This window comes from Biomphalaria glabrata, chromosome 7, assembly GCF_947242115.1.
Source record: "Biomphalaria glabrata chromosome 7, xgBioGlab47.1, whole genome shotgun sequence".
Lineage (NCBI taxonomy): Eukaryota > Metazoa > Mollusca > Gastropoda > Planorbidae > Biomphalaria > Biomphalaria glabrata.
Window position 1 is genome coordinate 23,419,550 of NC_074717.1, and position 21,662 is coordinate 23,441,211.

At 32.4% G+C, this 21,662-nt stretch overlaps 1 protein-coding gene across 11 annotated transcripts in view; it reads right to left on the reverse strand.

The window, feature by feature from the left end:
* LOC106072378 (GATOR complex protein WDR59-like) overlaps positions 1-21,662 on the reverse strand; it is a 58,451-nt gene that overhangs the window by 1,188 nt on the left and 35,601 nt on the right. For 2 of the 11 annotated variants that reach the window (XM_056035484.1, XM_056035482.1), the window contains exons 18-27: positions 18,619-18,800; positions 18,302-18,383; positions 17,693-17,805; positions 16,945-17,089; positions 10,862-10,922; positions 7,707-7,901; positions 6,536-6,562; positions 2,945-3,071; positions 1,375-1,517; positions 227-334 (exon numbers count right to left, since the gene is read on the reverse strand). In XM_056035484.1, coding sequence (XP_055891459.1) covers positions 227-334; positions 1,375-1,517; positions 2,945-3,071; positions 6,536-6,562; positions 7,707-7,901; positions 10,862-10,922; positions 16,945-17,089; positions 17,693-17,805; positions 18,302-18,383; positions 18,619-18,800 — 1,183 coding nt within the window. Of the gene's footprint in view, positions 1-226; positions 335-1,374; positions 1,518-2,944; positions 3,072-6,535; positions 6,563-7,706; positions 10,153-10,861; positions 10,923-14,157; positions 14,210-16,944; positions 17,090-17,692; positions 17,806-18,301; positions 18,384-18,618; positions 18,801-21,662 lie in introns of those variants that run through there. The other 9 variants (XM_056035483.1, XM_056035486.1, XM_056035485.1 and 6 more) reach the window with 9 other exon arrangements.

Consider the following 21,662-nt stretch of genomic DNA (forward strand, 5'->3'; position numbering starts at 1 on the left):
TTTGTCATGTCACTATTTGAAAATGTGAGTGTATGACATTTAATAGATTTATAAATTGGCTAAAGAAGAGATATATTATTAAATGTAACATATCTGTCCAACTAAAGTAAGCTGAAGAATCTAATTTAACACTAATTTTTTACGGTAAGAAGTTGTATAGTTTATTGCTGGTTTATAAGGACTAGTTTTCCTTAAAATAAAAAATAAGCTTTAAAAATTTTTATACCTCGTACACTCATATGACAAATTGCACATCGGAGAGCTGGATATTTACATATATGACATTGAACTTCTCGGATGTCTGTTGAACAGTTGAAACAGGAAACAGGGCATCCTAAATATATATTTATAAAAATATTTTTGATTCAAATGGAATGAAAGTCCACAATGCTAACAGATTTATTACCCTGTTTTAGTTGCTTGAATATTGTTTCTAAATTGGCTGAGGTTAGACCTGTCTAGATGAACATCTGATGTTGTAGTAGCTAGATCTACCACAGCACCTTAATGTTGGATAATGGAGTACTCCTGATTTAAGGTTCTCTTCTGTTTACCATGTACCGGTATACTTATCAACTCATCTTTATTATCAAATGATAGAAATGTGCAATACAATAAAAAGTACAATTCTGCAGTTCCCTAATATGCGTTTGTCAGACAACATAGTGCAGGTTCCTTGTTAATAACAAAACTCAAAAGGTAGATATGCCTGAGCCAACACAGTGACAAAAGTGTGTAGGCACTTTGTGAATGGGCTAATGTCACAGCTTCCTGGCTAGTGACATAATCTTTCCATGATAGGACATATACAGGCGTTACCATAAAGCAAAATATGTTCTGTCAAAGACAGTTCAATCTAGAGCAGGGGTGGCCAACCTATAGGGCATGAGCCAAAAGAAAAAGTGGCACTTTGAACAATTACAAGTGGTGCACTACACCTCAGAAATAATATAATAAAAAAAAAAATAATAATAATAACCGATTTCTAGAAAAAAGAATGAAGGAATTTAACATATTAGCTGCTTTGACTCCCAAGTTGACAAAAAAAATGAACAAAAAATAAAAAGCAAAAAGTGACAGCAAGCCTCATTCTATGAACTATGGAAAATGAATACTTATTCATTGTGAGTTCTTCAGGAAAACCAATATCCATTGTTTGAGAGCACACTTTATAACAGAAGACATGATCTTAGCAGAAACTATATGAAACATTAAGTTGAAATAGAAGAAAATATGTGGTCAAGAAAAAAAAAAGGATATAAAAAAGGAGGCGGTGTTAAACCATGTCTTCATATATCTTTACAATCACTTTAAGTGTTTTATATATGAAATAATTTGAATAGTTCAAAAATGTTGTAAGAATCTACTGCTAACCTATGGTTTGATGTTCAACTCCACCTCCATCAGTATGTTTCAGTATGTGAGCAGACTCAGTCAGTAAGCCCCATTTGAAAAGGATGTTGGCATAAGCTTTTTTAATTTCTTCATAATGAGACTTCTGCTCAGGATCAAGCATTCTGGAAATTTTGATAGAAAAAAATATTGCCTAGAATAAATATATAATGAGCAACCAGGACTTGTCTTTATTGTTGTTATATGCAAAGCAAAAACAAATATTTTTTAATATGGCACTCTACACATTTCCAAGAGAAGTAAATTTATAAATAAAATGCACTCAAAAACTGAACAAGGTAGCTATGTAAAGTAACCAATTCAATAACTATAAGTTTTATTAATTTAATTCCCCCACATCCCATCAAAGATTATTGTTTACAAAACAGGCATGTATAGATTGCCAAATAAAAAAAAAAACCAACAACAATTAATCAATCTATTATAAACTGCCACTATGAGTTGAACTACACAAGTATTGTGCAGAAGCACTAAAAAAAAAATAGGTATAGGTGGCCAGAAAGAAATCCCAATAGTAAAGCACAATTGATAAGTTAGTAATCCTTAATTTATTCCAGAACAATTGCAAAATTATCTTCTTAATTTAGTTTCATTAACTATGACAATAAAACATATTGACATATTATATTGCATATTTATTTGCAGCTGTCAAAAATCTATATTTCTTTTTTTGGTTAAGTCCCTGAGTTTAGTTCTGATTTGCTAGAACATTTATAGACAGTTGAGTTAGTATATGTTAGATGAAGTACTTGGCTAATGATGGATGCTACAGTTCTAGAAGTTTAGCCTTATATATAAATGTGATACTTAAGTCTAAAATATTGAATGGTGTATACATGTAACATGACAGAAGTGTGTGTAGGCAATAGCTATGGTCAGAAAGGCAGTAGATGCACATCACAAGATTTTTTTTAATGACATAATATTGTGGAATTAAATAAGGCATGACTCCTGTGTGCTAACTTCAGAACCAGTTAACACTCCTAGAAGGAAAGATTTTTTTGAATGGTCACATGAAATATTAGCATGGTTTCTCTTTGCTGCTAAGCAGTGTTGCAGAGTTAGACATAAATAGTTCATTGCACTGTTTTGGAATGAACCAGTAGTTTAGCCTAAATGAATGTGTTGTTAATTACATCCTAAAGAACGTGAACAACTTTTTATTAAAGAATTACAATGAAATCTTTTGGGGAGTCTATTTTTTGTTCAAAGGAAAAGACGTTTATGATTTTGACAGCTTAGAAAATATAGAGATCAGGCATATCTTTTGTTTTTCTTTAAAATTTCCTAATTTGTTCAGTAGCAGAAATATGTTCCAACTGCGAGCTTTTGGATTTTTCTACAACTTCAGACATAACAACAGATAAATCAAGAGCATAGTTTTCATATTTTCCTGATAACAAAATACTTCTAGTTCTTTTTACTACATAAGTTTTTAGGACTCTCTTCCCCTGTATACTTATAGACACATTTATAAAAATTATATTTTTATACAATAAGCAACTCCCTCAAGGATTGACCCAGTTCTCACTTGCAATTGTTGTGGTGGTGTTGTCTTTCTCTCTCCACCATTTTGTCCTTTGGCTCTTTTTCTTCAGACACTTTAAAATCTTCATAGGACTCAGACCAACTAAAAGAACGTTTACTTTTCATCACAGCTTTGAGAAAATAAAACAAGAATTTAGATCGCATTGAGCTTCAATCTGTTTTGTTGACATTTACTAGAAGCATTTTTTTTAGTTCAGGAGAAATTTTTAAAAATAAATTTAAATGTCTTTTATGTATTTTTAATGTTTATAATGCAAGAACTAAATCAATAAATAAAATGTAATAATGTTAGAAGGAAATAAATAAAAGAAGTTAACTGATAAAACAAGTCAGATTTCAAACAAAATGCAAACTAAATCAAAAGAGCAGATCATAACAAAACTAAAAAATGAAGTAGTTTATCATTCTCACCCATGGAAACTCAAAAAGTAAATCAACGAAATTGGAAAATATCACCAAAAAAAAAAAAAAAAAAATTACAGTCAAGCCTTGTTATATAAAAAAAAAATGGTTATATGGAAAATCTGGTTAATGTTTTTCCCCATTATTTTAATCATAGGTTTTGTTGCAAAATTGTAGACACACACACATATATATGTTACAGCCAAAACCTGAAATGGGCCAATTTATGATCTGGCTGGCCATTTCATGAACTGGCCATTATTGCTTCACATTGATCAGCCAATGGGCAAATTCAATGGCCATTTCACGATTTGGCCAGCAAGTTTGCCAATTACACAGCAGGTTGTTATTTTAAAATCTGCATCAATTCATTGTGCTCTTGGTAGTGTAACTGCATCGGTTGTAGCCTTGGCTGCCGGATGTTACTTGTAGTGATGTGTCAGCAAGCATTGGTTAATATAATTATGTATAAAACAGCCATTATTGTAACATTTTGATGCTTGTACTACAAGACCTACCTTCTAACAAGAAAACATGCATACAGAAATCTATACCTCCAGAGCAAAGGTACACAACATTTGGCTGGACAAAGTAGAATAAACAATTTCAATGTCAAAAACATCAGGTATTGACCAACCTGAAATAGCCACACTTTGGATTTTGGCTGTAACACACACACACACATATATAAATATATATATATATAAATGTATATTATATATATGTATATTATATCATTCAACATTATATATATATATATATATATATATATATATACTATCAACTCTAAATAATATTTACCAGCCTAACCAGGCAATTATTCTGTCTAGTTTACCTACAAACCAACCAGAAAAGGGTTTGAATGTATTTCCTACACGTACCACAACTCAATGCCTATGTATTTATTATTGATAAATAAGACTAGCTTTCAATACAAAAATATTTGATCTAGATAGAAGAATGCTTTCTTTTCTGTGAGGTGTTACTAAAATGTCATTTACCAATATATTAAATGTTGACAAGAGTATAACCACACAAAAAGAGTTATTTTGAACATTATATATAGTGAACAAATTAAGTCTGTTCCTTGCATTCCTATATAACATAGTTTGACTGTATTATAGACAAATTATTATTTTAAAAAAAATATGTTAAAACATGTAAGAAAAAAACAACAACTTAAAAGTTATCCTAACAATGACCTGTATAAATAAGCATGAAGAGTTTATCAGCTACAACACTATATACTAAGCCCATACCCATGAAATAAATGAGGAATCAGTGACCAAGAAATATGGAAGAGCTCAAAGGAATATTTGTCAACTTGTTCTATTACACCTGAAATATTTCATTATAACCCTATCTATATTTCATAATGGCTCAATATTTGGGACATCACTACATCTAGTTCAAACATTATTTGTATTTATATTGAAAGACCTTTGTATTATTCTTTCCTTTAACCCCTCCATGCATACACAGATCGCAGATGGCCATAAACAGTCATTTGTATTAATTATTTCTTAAAATTGCTCCTAAATAATATTTTTGGATGCTAATATTTAATTTAATAACACAATAAAACTTTATACAACTTTGTTTTTAAGCCTAGATTTCAAATAAATGTCAAGAAAAAACAAACAGCTGAAAAAGCAAAAATCATGATATGAAATGCTCTTCAAAATACAAATCAGGTTTCAGGTGAGAAGTCAACAAACATGTGAATCAGATTATTGACAAGTTCAATCTAAACTCAGAGAGTCTAGTGTTGATTGAAGGCAACTGTCTCATCAACTAGAAGCTCCAGAGTAAATAACTACACTCAAGTGAGTCATTGTTACAGTACACAGTAGGCAAATAGTAGGTTAGTGACACATTGACACAGAAGAATGAAGACATTTTTTTTTTAGTTTCTCTATTAAGATTGTCTGACTATCCAACATAAGAACTTGTAGACAGTTTTATTTTCCTTTAAATTAGAAGTATGTGCAAATATAAAATAATGGAAACCTACTTTTGAACTATTTACAATGAAAAGTAAAGTTGGCACAATATTTCAAAAGAGGACACAGGGAGATTAACTCTCAGATATTAAGTTAGCAACTTTTGAATATATATGTGACTTCACTAGTAAGTGACCTGAAGATTTACTTTGTAGAATATGAGTAGTGATGATTTCTTTGGAAGGTGATTTCTCAAAAGAGAACTATTCACTCAATTATAATGCAAAAAAAAAAAAAAAAAAAAAAAAAAAAATTGAGAAAAACGTTTTTTTCCCCAACTATTTCTTCAATTAGGGTTTTTGTTTTTTAAAATTATGAGAATTATTAAGAGAAAAAAATTGAATAAAAAATCTGTTATATTATAAATTTCAGACATCAACATAATCATAATAAAGTTTTGATCTTTTCATTGAAAATATTGGAAGTGAGAGATCCTATATAAATGAGTAAGGCAATTTACTAGTACATTTTTTTTATAGTGAAATAAAACAATGCCAATTTTTGTAAAATTAATCATTAAAAATAATACTGAGATTTTGAATCCAGCTAATAGAATAGAATCTTAATTTAGTTCAAACTAAAAGTCAGCACTAAAGTCATCAAAACCCAAAAATCAACACTAAAGTCATCAATCAGAGTCAAACTTCTGACCCACTTTAAAACTAAAGAACATGTTTTATCTTGCTTGGAGTAAAAGCTAGTATTTTGGAAATGACTAATTCAACAACTAAAATATTATTCAACTAAACATAAGCACACATGACTATTAACTGCTTAAAGAGAACTTTGTCTTGCCTAACCATCTGCTTACAAATTTTGTTTGTAATACAGTTATCAACTAACTGTGCTGAGACTGAACTACTACATAGAGATTATTAATAACTACAAAATATTTCAGGTTATTGCATTAGTGCTTTGTTAGAAAAAACAAAAACAAAGTTCAAGTAAGTGTTATAATAGTTTGAAATCAATAACAAATGAAAAACAAAAACAAAGAAATCTGAATTGCAAAATGTTTCTTTTTCTCCAAATCTAAAAGAATTGAAATCAAAATGAATGCTGAAATGTATGAAAATAAACTATTTCATGCAAGCAAGTTGTTTTTTTTTGTGCACACAAATGTTAACTTTAGGAAACACTTAAAACAACTAAATGCATGGATATGTTACCTGAAGACCTGCCGGCTTTGTTGCGGCCTTAGAGATGGAGGTTCAAGAAATATTTAAAGCAAGCCACAAAACATCAGATAAACTGTAGTGATCTACTATTATATGATGTCCATAAAACTCATATGCATTTACTCTTCCTCATTTTCTAGAGATCAATTAATATCATGAATCATGTTTGTATTTTTTCGCTATATGTTACACTATTTAGAGAGGTGTACTAAGCTATTTTTGTTGACTGCAAAATCTCTGAAAACTGTCAAAGCTTTAACTAAATTATAACTTTATTATAAAAACAGATTTTATGGTGTTCTACATTTGAATATTAACAAGCAAGACAAATAACATATTGTTAAAATAAAATGCTCAGATTGCTCCAAGAGTCACTGACAGAAACTCTACCAAGCCTAAAGTATTATTAATGTACAAAAAAACAACACAGCAACAAAAAACAAAGGCTGCTTGTCTTGAAGTTGCATGCAAGTCCAACTAAAAATAGCTTGGTAATATTAATACAAAATAGAACACAATCAAAGGGAGGGCATCATGAGTTACTTTGGTCTCTTAAGTCAAAACATACACAATTTATTCTCTCAGAATACACATTTTCTGTTTAGAATGTGACATTGCTACAGTGCACCAAGTAATGTAAAGGTCAGCCTACTACACCAGTGCCAAACATTCATCATGCTACAGGATGATACATTTGCCTTAATGATAACCAGTAATAACAACAGATTAAAAATACAAAACAGTGAAATAAGATCATCTATGTAAGCCCTTTTTAAAGATACAAAAAGTTGAACTGAAGATAAAAAATGCTTTTATGCTAGCTATACTGATAATAGCTGAAAATGACAAGAATATCAATGAATTGAAATATGTACCATTTGTAAAAAAAAAAAAAAATAACTAAGTAATTGGTCTAAATAAGCAAGTAGGAATTACATGTATTTTGATTAAATCATAGTGTCTGCTTGAAAGAGCATTTTTAATGAACAAAATTATTAAATAGGTTATAAAAACCCATAAAGTTATATAAAATAAAAATAAAAGATATAATAACATAGCACTTTCATCAACAAATTACCTAACTTCCTATTCAATTCTAAATCCCGTCATTTAAATACAACTAGCTTTGATTTGTAAAACTATGCTTTAATTTCATACCGACCTGCACGGAACAACACAGCCAAATTAGGTTGAGATGCCACTTCGGCCATCGTTCGGCCCCCTTTGCCCAGAGCAACGGATGAGCTTGAAGTGGTAGATGATGGGGACGAGGAAGGAGGGAGTGGGTGCACAGGAGACAGGACAGGAGATGGGGACATGGGGGCAGGATGAGGAAGCAAAGCTGCTGCAGTAGAACCTGTTTTGTTGACTGAGGTTAGTAACATCCAAGAGAAACACACAAGAACAAACAAAAGGAAGCTTGCAACAGAAGGAGTTCATTGAGAAAAATATTTCCAATGATCTTAAAGTTTTATAACTAAAAAACTTTCAGTATTTACTTTTCAGAGAAAAAAGTAAGTTTTAAAAAGAAATTTTGTCAGCTCTTTGAAAAAAAAAAAAAAAAAAAAAGTTACTTAATTTCTTTCAATAAAAAGTCTTGAGATTATAATTATTAGATTGCCCTATTAAAAAATAAATAAGAAAATGATAGGTTGAGATCTTTCAATGAAACCCAGATAATTTATTATCAACATTTATTGTTTAGAACATAAAATGTTTAAAAAAAAGTAACAAAAAAAAAAGCTCCCTTAAAATTTAAAAAACTATTAGATCTATCTAGGCTATAATAAAAATGTTTCATTACTTAATATGCAGCCAAATTTTGGAAAAATACATTTTAAATAAATTATATATATACCAATTCTACTTTAAAAATAAACAACAAGAAAAAAAACAAGAAAAGAACTAAATGTCCAGACAAATATTTGGTCCAAATGCTTGTATTTGAAAGGCAAAGTTGCACTGTGTAATAAAGATTGTAGTTCATTATGTTTCCACAAAATCTAAACTAAATTGGATATTTCAAACAAGTAGGAAATATAAATGCCATATTAAAGCACGACCCAGGAGCGGATTAAGTTAGCATTGGGTTTATTACTGAAATATCTTTGTAGAAAAAAAACAAATTAAAGTATAGAATTAGTGGCAGTACCTTTGCATTATTTAACCGACTAGACATTAAGGAGCCCTGAAATACAAGAGGAAGTGCAGCTCTTAATCTGCCAGTCCTGAAGGAGGACAATTCAATAGCACAGGTGCAGGCTAGGAATCTAAAAAAAAAAAGCTTGCTGAATAATCATTTGGAAGTTGTTAAATACTCTGTAAATTGCACACGCTCTCTAGATTTCATGTTTGCTTTTGAGCATCTACTTCAGAACAGATGAATATGCTAGCTGGTGCACTCAAAAGTGTAGAGAAAAATCTAATTCTCAAAGAGAGGGCAACAAAAACAAAAGCAAGAGATATAAGCTTAAAGAGAAAACACACAATAGTGCACAAACATCTTTCGTTTGATTTCTTTTTAAAATAAATCTAAAATATTGATATTTTTTTGATTTCACTAAAGGCCAGTGCATATAAGGCTCAATAACTGTATGTATTATGCTTAGAACTAGTACATATCAGTCTAAAAATGGTACATTTGAAGTTAACTACAGCTAAAAGTGTATCAGTTATGGGTATAGATAGAAAGACTACACAACAAATAATGATCTGTTGAAAGCCAATGTGGAAAGTATAGCAGCAAAGCTAATGTTTGAACACAACAACTGAGCTGGGTGAGGCAACTATCCTGAAAGAGAGATGGCCATATTCTGAAGGCTAATTTTCTGGCCATCTTTAAGGAGGTTGCTCTCAGCTCAGGCATCAGGTTGCTCTTATTGGCATAAAGAAGATCACTAGAATAGCAGTTTAATGTCTTCTAAAAGAGACAGTTGGAGAACTCTTACAAAGACTGGAACACATACACAAAGAATATTGAAGAACATAGCATACAATAATAAAAAAGAACTTAATTAACCCCAAAACAATTTGTCTAACTCAAAAGTGATGAAATTTATGTCCTGACTAGGTCTGCATAGGTGCAAATAGCAATGCACTCATTCTAAGTCTTCAGACTCAAAAGGAAATGATGTATTATTAGTTTGATAATAACAAATGTTGGTCAAGTGCTTCAAAAGAGTTAATTTAAAAAAAAGTATTACCATAATTTAAAATGTTTAGTTCTAGATGTAACTGCAGCTTTATCTAAATCCAATAGATTTCATACATTGCCTAAGTAAAACAATAATATATTTAAAAACAGACTTCATAGCTTGATGAAGTACAAATCCACAATAAAAAGAAAAAAGTCATTTAGTCACTTGGGTATTGAAAATAGGCATATATCTCAAAGAAAATGTGAGTGAACACACAGGTCAATTTTTCAATTCTAAGAAAGAAGTATCAAACAACTGAACTGCAAGATTGAGGACCCCAAAACTACTTCAAGACTACAAGAGAGTGAAACTGTTTTGAAGTATATTAGTAAAGGAAGTGGGAGGAACTACTTACAACAGAAGTGCACACATACAAGCAGATAGTCATCAACACTCCAATGCTGTACTAGTCTAGAAGAAAACAAAACAGGTACTAAAAAACGTTCAGAAAAATTGAGGGAAAATTACAAGCTATCCATTCGTGTGCACACACAACATTGTACTCAAGAGAACAATTAGTGCCATTCAGTCACAAAGTGCCCTCCCTTTTTTTGCCCTTCCATCATGCACCCCTCTTAAAGTTTCATGCCAAACTTAAAATCATTTCTAGCTCTGAGAGTGCAGTTTTTTTTTTTGACTTATTAAAAAAAAAAAAAATCCAACCACATTCAATTGCCAATTGAAAGCTGTTTATATGAAAAAAAAAATGAATGTATATACTGGTTTATATAGATATATATATTACCATTATGATCACCTGGAAATCAAAGAATGAAAGTTTAATATTTTGGTTTTTAAACTGACCAATAGTAAGGAATAGTCAAATGTTCTTTAATTGAAAAGAGAAGGTACAAATCTTCTACAATTGAAAAGAAAAAGTATAATTGTTATATAACTGAAATTTAAAAACAATATCCTGATTATTGATTTGCAAGTTTAATTTTAGTTGTGCAATTTTTAAATTTATATGAAGGTTAATTTAAAAAAAGTGAAAGAATAATTCTCAAAAAGTTTGAATTGTTAAATTTGGCATGAAAGTAGAAACTTTTGATGCTGCTGAGTAAAAAAAAAGTGATGGGCAAAGCGAGGTAAGAGCACTTAGGAAAAAAAACAAACTTACTGGATGTCCACCCTTTGATCAAGTTGGTCATAGAGGAGACAGTGTGGTAGGGGTTGTATGCCTGCCAGTGGTAAGAGGGGGAGGGGGAATGGTGTGATGTGGATCAAAGGTTAGGGAATAGAATTGGAAAAAAAAAAAGAAAAAAAATTGAATTGAAATTATAAAAAATATAAAATCTTAGATTAGAAGATCAAAATGAACATAGTTTTTATCTAGTTGAAAAACCTGCACATATATGTCAAGAAGTGAGCAAATAAATAAATAAATAAATACAATATATATATATAGTTTAACCCAATAGCTCCGATTTCTGGTTCGGAAAAGCCTTAATATACCCAAAGCAAAGAGGGATAAAAAAATTCTTAAAAATTAATATTTTTTTTAAATCTAATACTAATAAATAAATAAACAACTTTAAAAATAGAACATGTATATATATACTTTTTATACTTTTAAAATATTAAAAAGCTTCAAAAATACCCATTTTCCTAAGCGGGGGCTTATACACTAGAGCCTGTTTTTATGAAAAATTTATTTAAAAGCGATACACATCTGGTTTTCACTAACAAAGAGTCATAACAGTTCCATTCTCATTCTAAACAAGACATGATAAGCTCTTCTTATAGGAGAGTTTAAAAAAAATGATGCCAGCGTCCCAATGCATTCTACTACAGCAGGAATCAGCCGCAAATGACGCACCATACTAAGGTAGGAGCTATTGAATTAATTAATATATGTTGACATGAATTTCCAGCTGGCATCCTCCAGTCTTTAAAGACTTGCTGAACGTATCAAGAATGTACATGAAAAATATTAGTTTATATATTCACACATACAACTCCTGTGGAGTGTTTGATCTCCCATCAAGCGCCTCCCCAGGTGGCGGATAGGGGAATGCCCTCCAGATATGGTGGGTACCGGGGAAATAAAATACCCGGGGTGGACCAAAATCAAACCTGCTGCCTTGCAGGAAGTGGAGGGATCCACAAAGGCTAGGGCACCTTACCAGAAAATAAAGGCAGCTATCCAGAGAGCTGAAAGGGGCAGCCCCCCAGATGGTTATGCACAGGGCTAACAACTCTGTCATATAAAAAAATACTGTTACGAAAGCTTCTACACACAAGAAAACCCGGACAGATCTCAGCGGAAAAGGTCCTAGGCCTGGAAAAGGACATGACTTTTGTTTTGCGACATGGAACATGCTAAGCCTTTATAGAGCAGGTGTGCTAGCCAACTTACTGACTACGTTGGGCAGGTCACCTTGAAAGAATGTCAGATAACAGAAGAGCGAAAATCATATACAGGCAAAAACCAAAAGGCAGACAACCCAAAGGCAGACCCCAAATGCGATGGATTGATGATGTAGAAGCAGATCTGCAACAGCTTGGGGTTAGGGTGTGAAGATGAAAGGCCCAGGAAAGATCTGAATGGAAGGATGTGTTGAAGCAGGCCAGAGCCCTCCATGGGCTGTAGCACCACTGGGATGGATGGATGGATTCACACATACAAACATACACATCACTATGAAATCTACAAATGACAATAAGTTAGTATAGGTCAATGTAGTGATCATATAACTGATCTTGTTTATCATTGGCCGCATGAACAGATGAATTTTACATCTTGAAAGAAACTTGACTTTACACTGACTTCTAGTTAGTGTATAGAATATAAACAATCAAGCTCACTAGAAAACACATTTTGAAACTAAAGCATAAAGCAGACTATGTCAGGTTTATATGAGTACATAATACACAACCAGTCCCACTTAGTAGAAGCTCAAAATTAGAAATTTCCATATTAATTAAGAAATACAAAGTGAAGACAATATCAATCTACCTGTGGACTTGAACAGATATAAACTGATAGGGGTACCACTATTTGCTTATTACACAGATTTAGTCCCAGAAGCAGATCAATACTAGGTTTAAAACAGAATTTTAACAACAGTTGTGATAGTCTCAACACTCTAAAAATATTTCATCTGATGATCTAAATATCAAGCTAGACCATCATTGTTTTTTTTGTTCAAAATTAATGAAACAGACTTTTAAAATCAATCTTTCAATAATCTAATCCCTTAACTAATTGAAATTTGAAACTGATGTTTACAATATGGTCTTAGGACAAAATAAGATAAAAAGCCAACAGTTCAAATCCTGACTCATAAAACAGCTGCTGCTGAGGTGAAGAAAGCTTTGTATCAGATATTACAGGCTATAGCAGAAGATTTACAAACCTTGAGTAAGATCCTGCAGAACATGTAGAAAATAGAGCAGTCTAATTACATTAGAGTATATTTAGGCATTCACTGATCCCAATAAATATGTAAACAAATAATGAGAACAAATTTCATAAGAGCATAAATGTTATGAATAAAAGCATGGATTAGTCAAATATATGAAATGTTACAAAGAACTATACTAATACATCAAAAGTAAACAAAGTAGATCATTAGATTGAAGAGTTGTTTTGTTATATAAAAAAATACAAATAAACAATATATCACTCTGCATTAAGGCTGTTGAAGTATTTGAAATTCCAGCAACCAAAAGCTGCAATATAAATAAGTGTCAAATATTACTTATTACTATCTGCATCTCTTTATCCATTGGCCAATATATGAATCTCCAAAGTTCATTTCTATTTAATTAATAAGAGCAATGTTGTTTACAATCAAGTGATTGGGCGTGCTACCCAGCAGTGCATTTGTTAACACCATCATCTAAAGAAAAAAACACAAAATTAATTGTTAATTTCAGAAGTCTGTAGTTGCAGGGAATTTCCTGACCTGAAGTATTGGTATACATTATGTATTTCACGGTTTGTTGGATTCCTCTGCTAAATAAGAGCACAAAAAAATATATTTGCAAATGGTAGACATCTGCAATCTTAAGGTAATTCAGAACATTTGAGCAACAAACAACTTCAAATAGAAAGAATAAAAAATAAAACGTTAGACTGAAACAAATAATGAGACAAGGCACAGTAGAACTCTTTCTAAAAGAAAAGAAAATAAAACAAAATTCAAGAAAAACAAGTTTCAACAAAGAAAAAAAATTGCCAAAAGTTTCCAGTTGATAATCAACTGTTCATAAATACACAAATATAACACAGAATTAATTTAAAAAAAAACAACATTTAAGGCCTCATGAAAGCTGATGATAAATCCTCTTCTGTCCACCAATTAAGTAGAAACAATGTACAGCACTCTACAGCCCACCATTCCCACAGTGTTAGAACATGGGTGAGAATAGAGACAAACTACTACATAAGGTGGCCAGCTAACAACTTACGAAGTAAATTCCACCCACTGTCAGAACTGCTGGCTAAAGTTATTTCTGGGACCTGAATAAATGTTCAACAAGAGTATTAGATTAAAATGATCAAAAACAAAGGAAACAAAGAATTCAAATAAATGTTCAACAAATTAGTTGAACTCACTTATCTAAATAGATATCTTTTACAGCCAAGCATCCTACAGGCCTTATTGAGAGATGAAACACAATTACAGAATTTTTAACTCTGTAATGAAATGTAATGCCCAAATTAAAAAAAAAAACAAAAATTGTTTCCTTCAATAAATGTGACTACTAGTGTACTTCTGAATAAAGCCTGTTTCTTAAAGAAATGATTGAAATTAGTAAACAATAAGGTTACCATATTCAACCAAGTCAATGAATGTCAAGGCAGAGTATAATGGAATTGACAATCTTTTTAATTACTTTCTTTATAAACAGCTAGAAAACACAGTTTATAGCCATGCAATCGATTTACTGAACTTACCTTCTTTATTCTTTAATTCACTGAATTAATTTTCCTTAAATGCTATCAGCTACTTTGAATTGTGTGAACGATCTGAATCCAGATCTCCAATACCAAGTAAGAAAACAAATTACAAAAAAGGATTACATTACTGCTTGGCCACCCATTTCCCAGAAAATGTTTAATTGACAATTGACATAGAAGCCCCTTTTCCCTAAAAAATTTGTTGCAGCTGGATTCACAATGAAACATTTAGTCAAATCAAAATGTATTGATCTCTAAAGCCTGAGTGGGCATTCTTTAGTAATGGTAGGTGTTATGTCCTTCATAGCTTCTATATCACATTATAATCCATTCAAGAGAAAAATTGTTACTGACCACCAAATTCTCCCACATATGCAAATACTGGACACAATGTTTTGAAAATAATCACATTATAAAAACATCCTGTATATTTCAATATTGCACAAACACAATGGATTTCAGATGTGATAGTTTGTCTACAATTATTGTTACACCAATCTAGTCATTCAAACAAGGTCTGACACTGCATTCAATAGTCTACAGGGAAGTTCAGACTGCGTTCTAAGCAATGATAAGGTTTCACTATCTAATGCTAGTTCTGTGACATGTTTCTTTTCATTGACATCTCTGTTATGCTATTTGCTGCTAAAGTGAGGCTCTTGCCTCAATGGAATGTCAATATTGACCAAGTTGAATATCTATCAGAATTGAGTTCTTCCAACACTGCTATGTGTCAGTGAGGTGTGGACAGCTTTGAAAAGACATGACAAGAAGATTCATCACTTAAACTGACCTACCTCAGAAACATGGAAGAAAATGACTGACATAACTGTTTACAATAGTCAATGAACTATGCATGACTATGTTTCTGAACTCAGTAGGCAGACTATATACAAAGAATGGATAACTCCAGTATTTCAAAATAAAGGATTATCTTTGGTCCAACATGTCAACAAAAAATGTCATGCAAGGAGGCCAGAGAAAACTATTCAAAGATACTCTCACAACAGCTTTCAAATCCAATTTAACATAAATGTTTCATGACTTAAAAAAATTTTTTTAAAAGAATTAAAAAAAAATTTATCCCAATATCATGATAGAGAAATAATCAATGACCAAACTAACTTGAATATGTTAACCCTAAAGAAACATGTGGTCTAAACTTACAAAGTCTCCATTTATTATAGTGAATTTTTTCTAAGATCAAATATAGTCATTAATATTTGAGGGTTTGAGATGACAATAAATTTGTGATAATAAAAATAATAATCTTTATTTTCCATGAGGAAATTTGTTTTATAAATAGCTCTATGAAAAACAGTCTTGATGGTTTCAGCATCACAAAATTTCTAATGACTATGTGATTAATAGTCTTATTAGACATAGAAGAGATCACTTGGTTGCAGATGGCTATAGAACAAGACAGCTGGAGATCACTTAAAAAGGCTATGAGATACACCTTTAAGTCCAAAAGAAAATCCAGTAGGACAGCCGTAGACAGTGAAAAGAAAATCGACCACCGGCAGAAAATGGATGTGGCAAAATATGTAGCTAAATATGTAGCTAACTATGTAGCTAAATATGTAGCTAAATATGTAGCTAACTATGTAGCTAACTATGTAGCTAAATATGTAGCTAAATATGTAGCTAAATATGTAGCTAACTATGTAGCTAAATATGTAGCTAACTATGTAGCTAAATATGTAGCTAAATATGTAGCTAAATATGTAGCTAACTATGTAGCTAAATATGTAGCTAAATATGTAGCTAACTATGTAGCTAAATATGTAGCTAACTATGTAGCTAAATATGTAGCTAACTATGTAGCTAAATATGTAGCTAAATATGTAGCTAAATATGTAGCTAACTATGTAGCTAAATATGTAGCTAACTATGTAGCTAAATATGTAGCTAAATATGTAGCTAAATATGTAGCTAACTATGTAGCTAAATATGTAGCTAAAGCTGCATAGACATGTGAAATACTGCATTGCTAATTAATCTTCAGACTAGAAGTCAAGCCTTTTTATTATATGTACACTTAATAGTATCAATTAAGAAGAAAAAAATTAGCAATATGATTGGTACTAAATGTCAACCATTCATTACTAGTCGCACACTTGTAGAAATATTATTTCCATTTTGTAATTGGTAGCTGACATTTATTAAGACAAGATATTCTTTGGGACCTTTTCTTTTTGCAGGCCTTTACCGCAAGCATAAAATAAGTTATCCATGCATAGCCATAACAACATTTAAAAAACTGATAATAGATACTGATTATAATGACTTACATTAGTTACAGACAAATGAGAGTCATTTCTACTGCTGGTGGTAATCAGAGAAAGGACATCACGCTTGGGTTTCTCCCTGTCCCAGAACACACAGCACAGCATGGCCAAGGTCTGAACATCTCGACTCTTTGTGTAGTGATCCATCCTAGAGACAAGACAGCAAGTGTCACTTTCATTACAAAAGAAAAAAGAAATATTAAAAGAAATATTATTTTAAACACAGACAGAGGATCTGATCTGTTATGAGCCACTAGTAACCAATATAAAGTTCAAACTTAAATTTGTCAGACTAAGTACTCAAAAACACATCTTCACACCTTAGTGTTATGACCATAATAATAGCTGAGTCGAAAACCATGTCCGCTTAGTATGGCTTTAATACACTGAATGACTACACAACACACTTTTCATGAACACATTCTTACAGACAAGCTACAAGCACATGTAAACATAAGAACGACAACCAATACAGTATATAATTTTCATAACACTTAGTTATTACAACAAAAATCAGCAGTTATTTTATTCTAATCAAATGAGATTCCATTCCAATAAACCTGTTAATAAGGCAGTTTTATGATACTAATCAAAAGATTCCATTTCAATAAACCTGTTAATAAGGAATTTTTATGATACTAATCAAAAGATTCCATTGAAGATGAAGGACCTAGAAAGTATATAAAAGAGAGCATGAACAAATCAGTGATGGTAAACAAAACTTAAATAAAATTTTGATTAAAATACATACATTTTTTTTAATAGAGGTCTCCCAAAAGGTCTGAATGCCCATGGAGCTCCATCCTCGAGGTTTGGTGAGGGTCTTAACTGTTCATGTGTCATGTGATCAACTAGCTGCCATAACTAGAATCACAAAACAAGAAAATATGTTAAAAAATACTTTTTTAAAGGAAAAGCTTACCAATTAGTTCGGAGCAGTCATATAACTAAATTTGTAATAGATCTAGACTAACAATAAAAAAAGCATTTATAAAAATAAATTTTATAAAAGGAGGGGGGGGGGGGGAAACGACCTGTAAATTACATTTTCTTTCCCTTGTTTGAGATACCAAACAAAACAAAAAGTAAATTAACTAATTGTTAAATTTTTTATTGATTCTTGTGTTTTCAGGTAAAAGAATCAATTGTGCAAAATTTCAGCTTGATCCGAGATTGGGTACAAATTTTTTACCAGATAGAGACAGAGGGAGTTGATATAAGCTTTGTAAAAACACAAATAATTGAAAGTTAGTCTAAAATAGTTGTATAAAATAGTTGTTGGAGTAATTATACTGACTAAAAAAAACCTCTTAAATATAGAATTACTGAAAAAACTCTTAAATATAAATGACTGAAGTACCTGTATTAAATCATTCCTTTTCATCTTTGAGGCCACCTCAGCATTTTGTTTGCATGTACCATGAAGGTCATCAAGATCAAGTCTGCCAAGTGAAGCAATACTTTAACTACAATAATTGTTTCTGTTGAAATGCCAACTACGTAATACACTTTTGTGTGCAATATGTAACATATGAACATGTTTACAATACCAATCACCTTTGAGAGTTCTATGTCTCTAACATACTCCACCAGACATATTTAATGTTTATACCTAGTGCCCTGTTTCATGGTAAATGTGCCCTTTGATGTACACCAGCAATGGGACAAGCAACTTACTTGTAATGTTGACCAGCATACTTGGAAATATTGTTGATGGGAGAAATGTCATAGATTTTGACACAGCCCACTTTATGCATCTTTTTGCTAGCTCTGTCTGCTTCTCTTTCTTTCTCATGCCTACCCTCTCTGTCTTTTGATCTAGACTTTTGATGTGAACGATGGTGTCTACTTTTAGTTGTCTAAAGAAATGAGATAATAAAACACTGTGTCACAAATAAATAATAAATGAAAATCTAGAAGCAAGTCTCAATTCCGACACTAATGTTGATTTGATTGATTTTTGATTTGAGGCACATCGGCACAATTTAGGCCATGTCGTGCCTGCAGTCCCTTAAGGATCCCTCTCTCTCTAAACAACAAGGGCCAGATTCTATACAGTCATATCATTAAAATCAAGGTCTATTCACAGTTAAAATAGTAAAGGTAGTAAAAATTTAAATATTTGGTAAAAATCTAATGTAAATAGTGCATGTTCACAAATTCAGAAATCAGATCTTCGTAGATAGCCCCACTTCCCGGATGAAGCCCAGTACCTTCCCAGGGTCGACATTATCAAATAGTGTATTTAAATTAGTGGCTCTAAAATATTTCGCCCTGACATCCTGGTATCTGGGGCAATCAACGAGGATATGTTCCAAGGTGAGGCGAGAGTCACAGTACTCACAAAGTGGGGGCTCCTCTCTCTTCAGTACAAAAGAGTGCGTGATGTAGGTGTGGCCAATCCTAAGTCTGGACATGGTTGTGCTACCACGCCTTGTCAGACCCTTAGATGTGGGCCGCCACCTGACATCCGCCACAATCTGCCTGAGTTTACTGTGAGTCTCAGCCTCCCATCGGTTCTGCCACTCTCGATAGGTGGCAGAGGCAATACTTTGTCTCAGGTCCGAGTAGGGAATTTGGGTTCCTGACACCGCATGATTTAGGGCTCTCTTTGCTTCTCTGTCTGCGGCTTCGTTTCCCTCAATGCCAACATGGGAGGGAACCCAGATGAAGGTGACATCCCTACGGTCGGCTGTTATTTGGTCCAACAGCTTCAGGCTCTTATGTACCAATGGGATGTCAGTCTTCATCCGCCCCAAAGCTTGCAAAGCAGATTTGGAGTCGGAGCAGATTATAAATTTCTCCTTTCTGATGCTTTTACGGCCATAAGTGCAAGCAATATTGCGTGCAATTCGGCCGTAAAGATGGAGCAGCCATCGGGGAGTCTACGGGAGATTGTTTTATTCCGAAAGGAGCAGGCACATGCACCGACACTAATGTAAATGCAAAAGAGAGTTAACATTGCTTGACTGGAATGTTAGAGTATACTACCTGGCCAAATTGTGTCAGAAAACAGTTTATAGATTCTAAGCATTCTTTGTGTGGCAAACAAGAAACACGAAAAAATAGTTTGCACCAGAAACTGCTTACAATAATAACTCTCATTAAAAATGAGAGCATTTAATGATTCAATCAATAACAATGAAAAAGTTGACATAAGAACTATGAACCAAAGCAAATGTAAATCTGGCAGCTAGATGGTATTTTGAAATGCAATGATAATAATTAATATAAATGAAGTTTTAACAGAAAAAAAAAAATGTTAATCTTTTGAAGTAAAAAAATGAGTGAATAAAATATAAGATTGATATCGGATTGGATTGTGTCCTTAGTACAATTCTTATTTTATTTTTTTATATACAAATATAAACCTGCTCCAAGGACTAATGAATGACTAAAATACTGAAGAAACACTCCAGCATATAATTTTAGTATTTTAATCATATTCTTTTGAACAACACAATAAATGAATAAGTTTTCACTTTCAATCCTCACAATTACAATGAAACAATGAAACAGAATAATATCAATTTGTTTGACAAAGCAAAACTTCTATTTATACTTTTGTATATTCCAGAATCCCTTAGCAAGATTTTTCCTTTCTATCCTTTCTTAGAACTGATATCAGCCACTTTTGACATGACCTTAATTTCTGAATAATGCACCATTTTCCATTGACTTGAAATTTCTTGTCAAACCTCTGTTAAATTACCATCTGAACAAAATAAATTCCATAGAACTCCTCTTTTGTAGTCACTCAGCCAACCCTTATCAAACCGTAAACCATATCCTCTTTGAATGCCCCTTCCTAATCCACCTTAGGCAGACCCTACTTACACTACAGCCCAACATAACCAACATCCTGTACGGCAGTGCTGAACAACTGAAGCAGACAGCACAGTATTTTTCCTTGGCACAGTCTGCAAAAGAGCTCATAGCTCAGCAGCAATAAATCTGGCTGGAAGAAGAAAGTCACATCTAACTACTGTATCGGTTCGTGACACATTAGACCTCCTAGGACTTTGAGGTAAATTTGATGTTTCCATGTAATGACTATTTTACAGGGTTTCTGCACCAAAGTTAATATGAAATTCCAGGAGTTTTCCTGGAGATTTCCAGGAGAAATTATAAATTCCGGCACATATATATTCGTACAAAAATATAACAATAGCCAAAGTTGGTGTAATTTAGCTTGTCATTGCCGGAAGTGGTAAAGGATATAAGAACTCCATTACCTATAAAACGCTAATGGCATGCATCTCAAATAGCCTCTGATAATCAGTCAAACCCTGGGTGTGGCTCATATTCAGTCTGGTGGAATTGTTTTCACTAACAGAAGAAGGGGTGATGGTGAGTAACTGGCACATAAACCAGTAAGCTTCGGGCAGGAGGGGCTCATTAGCTATTGCTGGCTACCCTCCTAGGGGAAAAAAATCTTTGAATTCAAACCTCTGCTGCCTTGCAGCTATACCCAATCATGGGAAAGGTTTTGGGAGGAAAATCAGGAGCTGGCAACCCTAGGGCATTTAGAATTTATTTCTGCTCGCCCCAGCCCATCTTCTGATTTAATGGTGCTTTTTTTTTTCTTTCTTTTTCTATCTGTGAAATTCCAGGACATTCAAGGAGATATTTTTAAACTCCAGGAGATTTCTAGGACTTTTTTAGTTTTTTTAAATTCCAGAAGCTTTCCAGGAGATCCTGGAATTTCAGGAGGCCGAAGA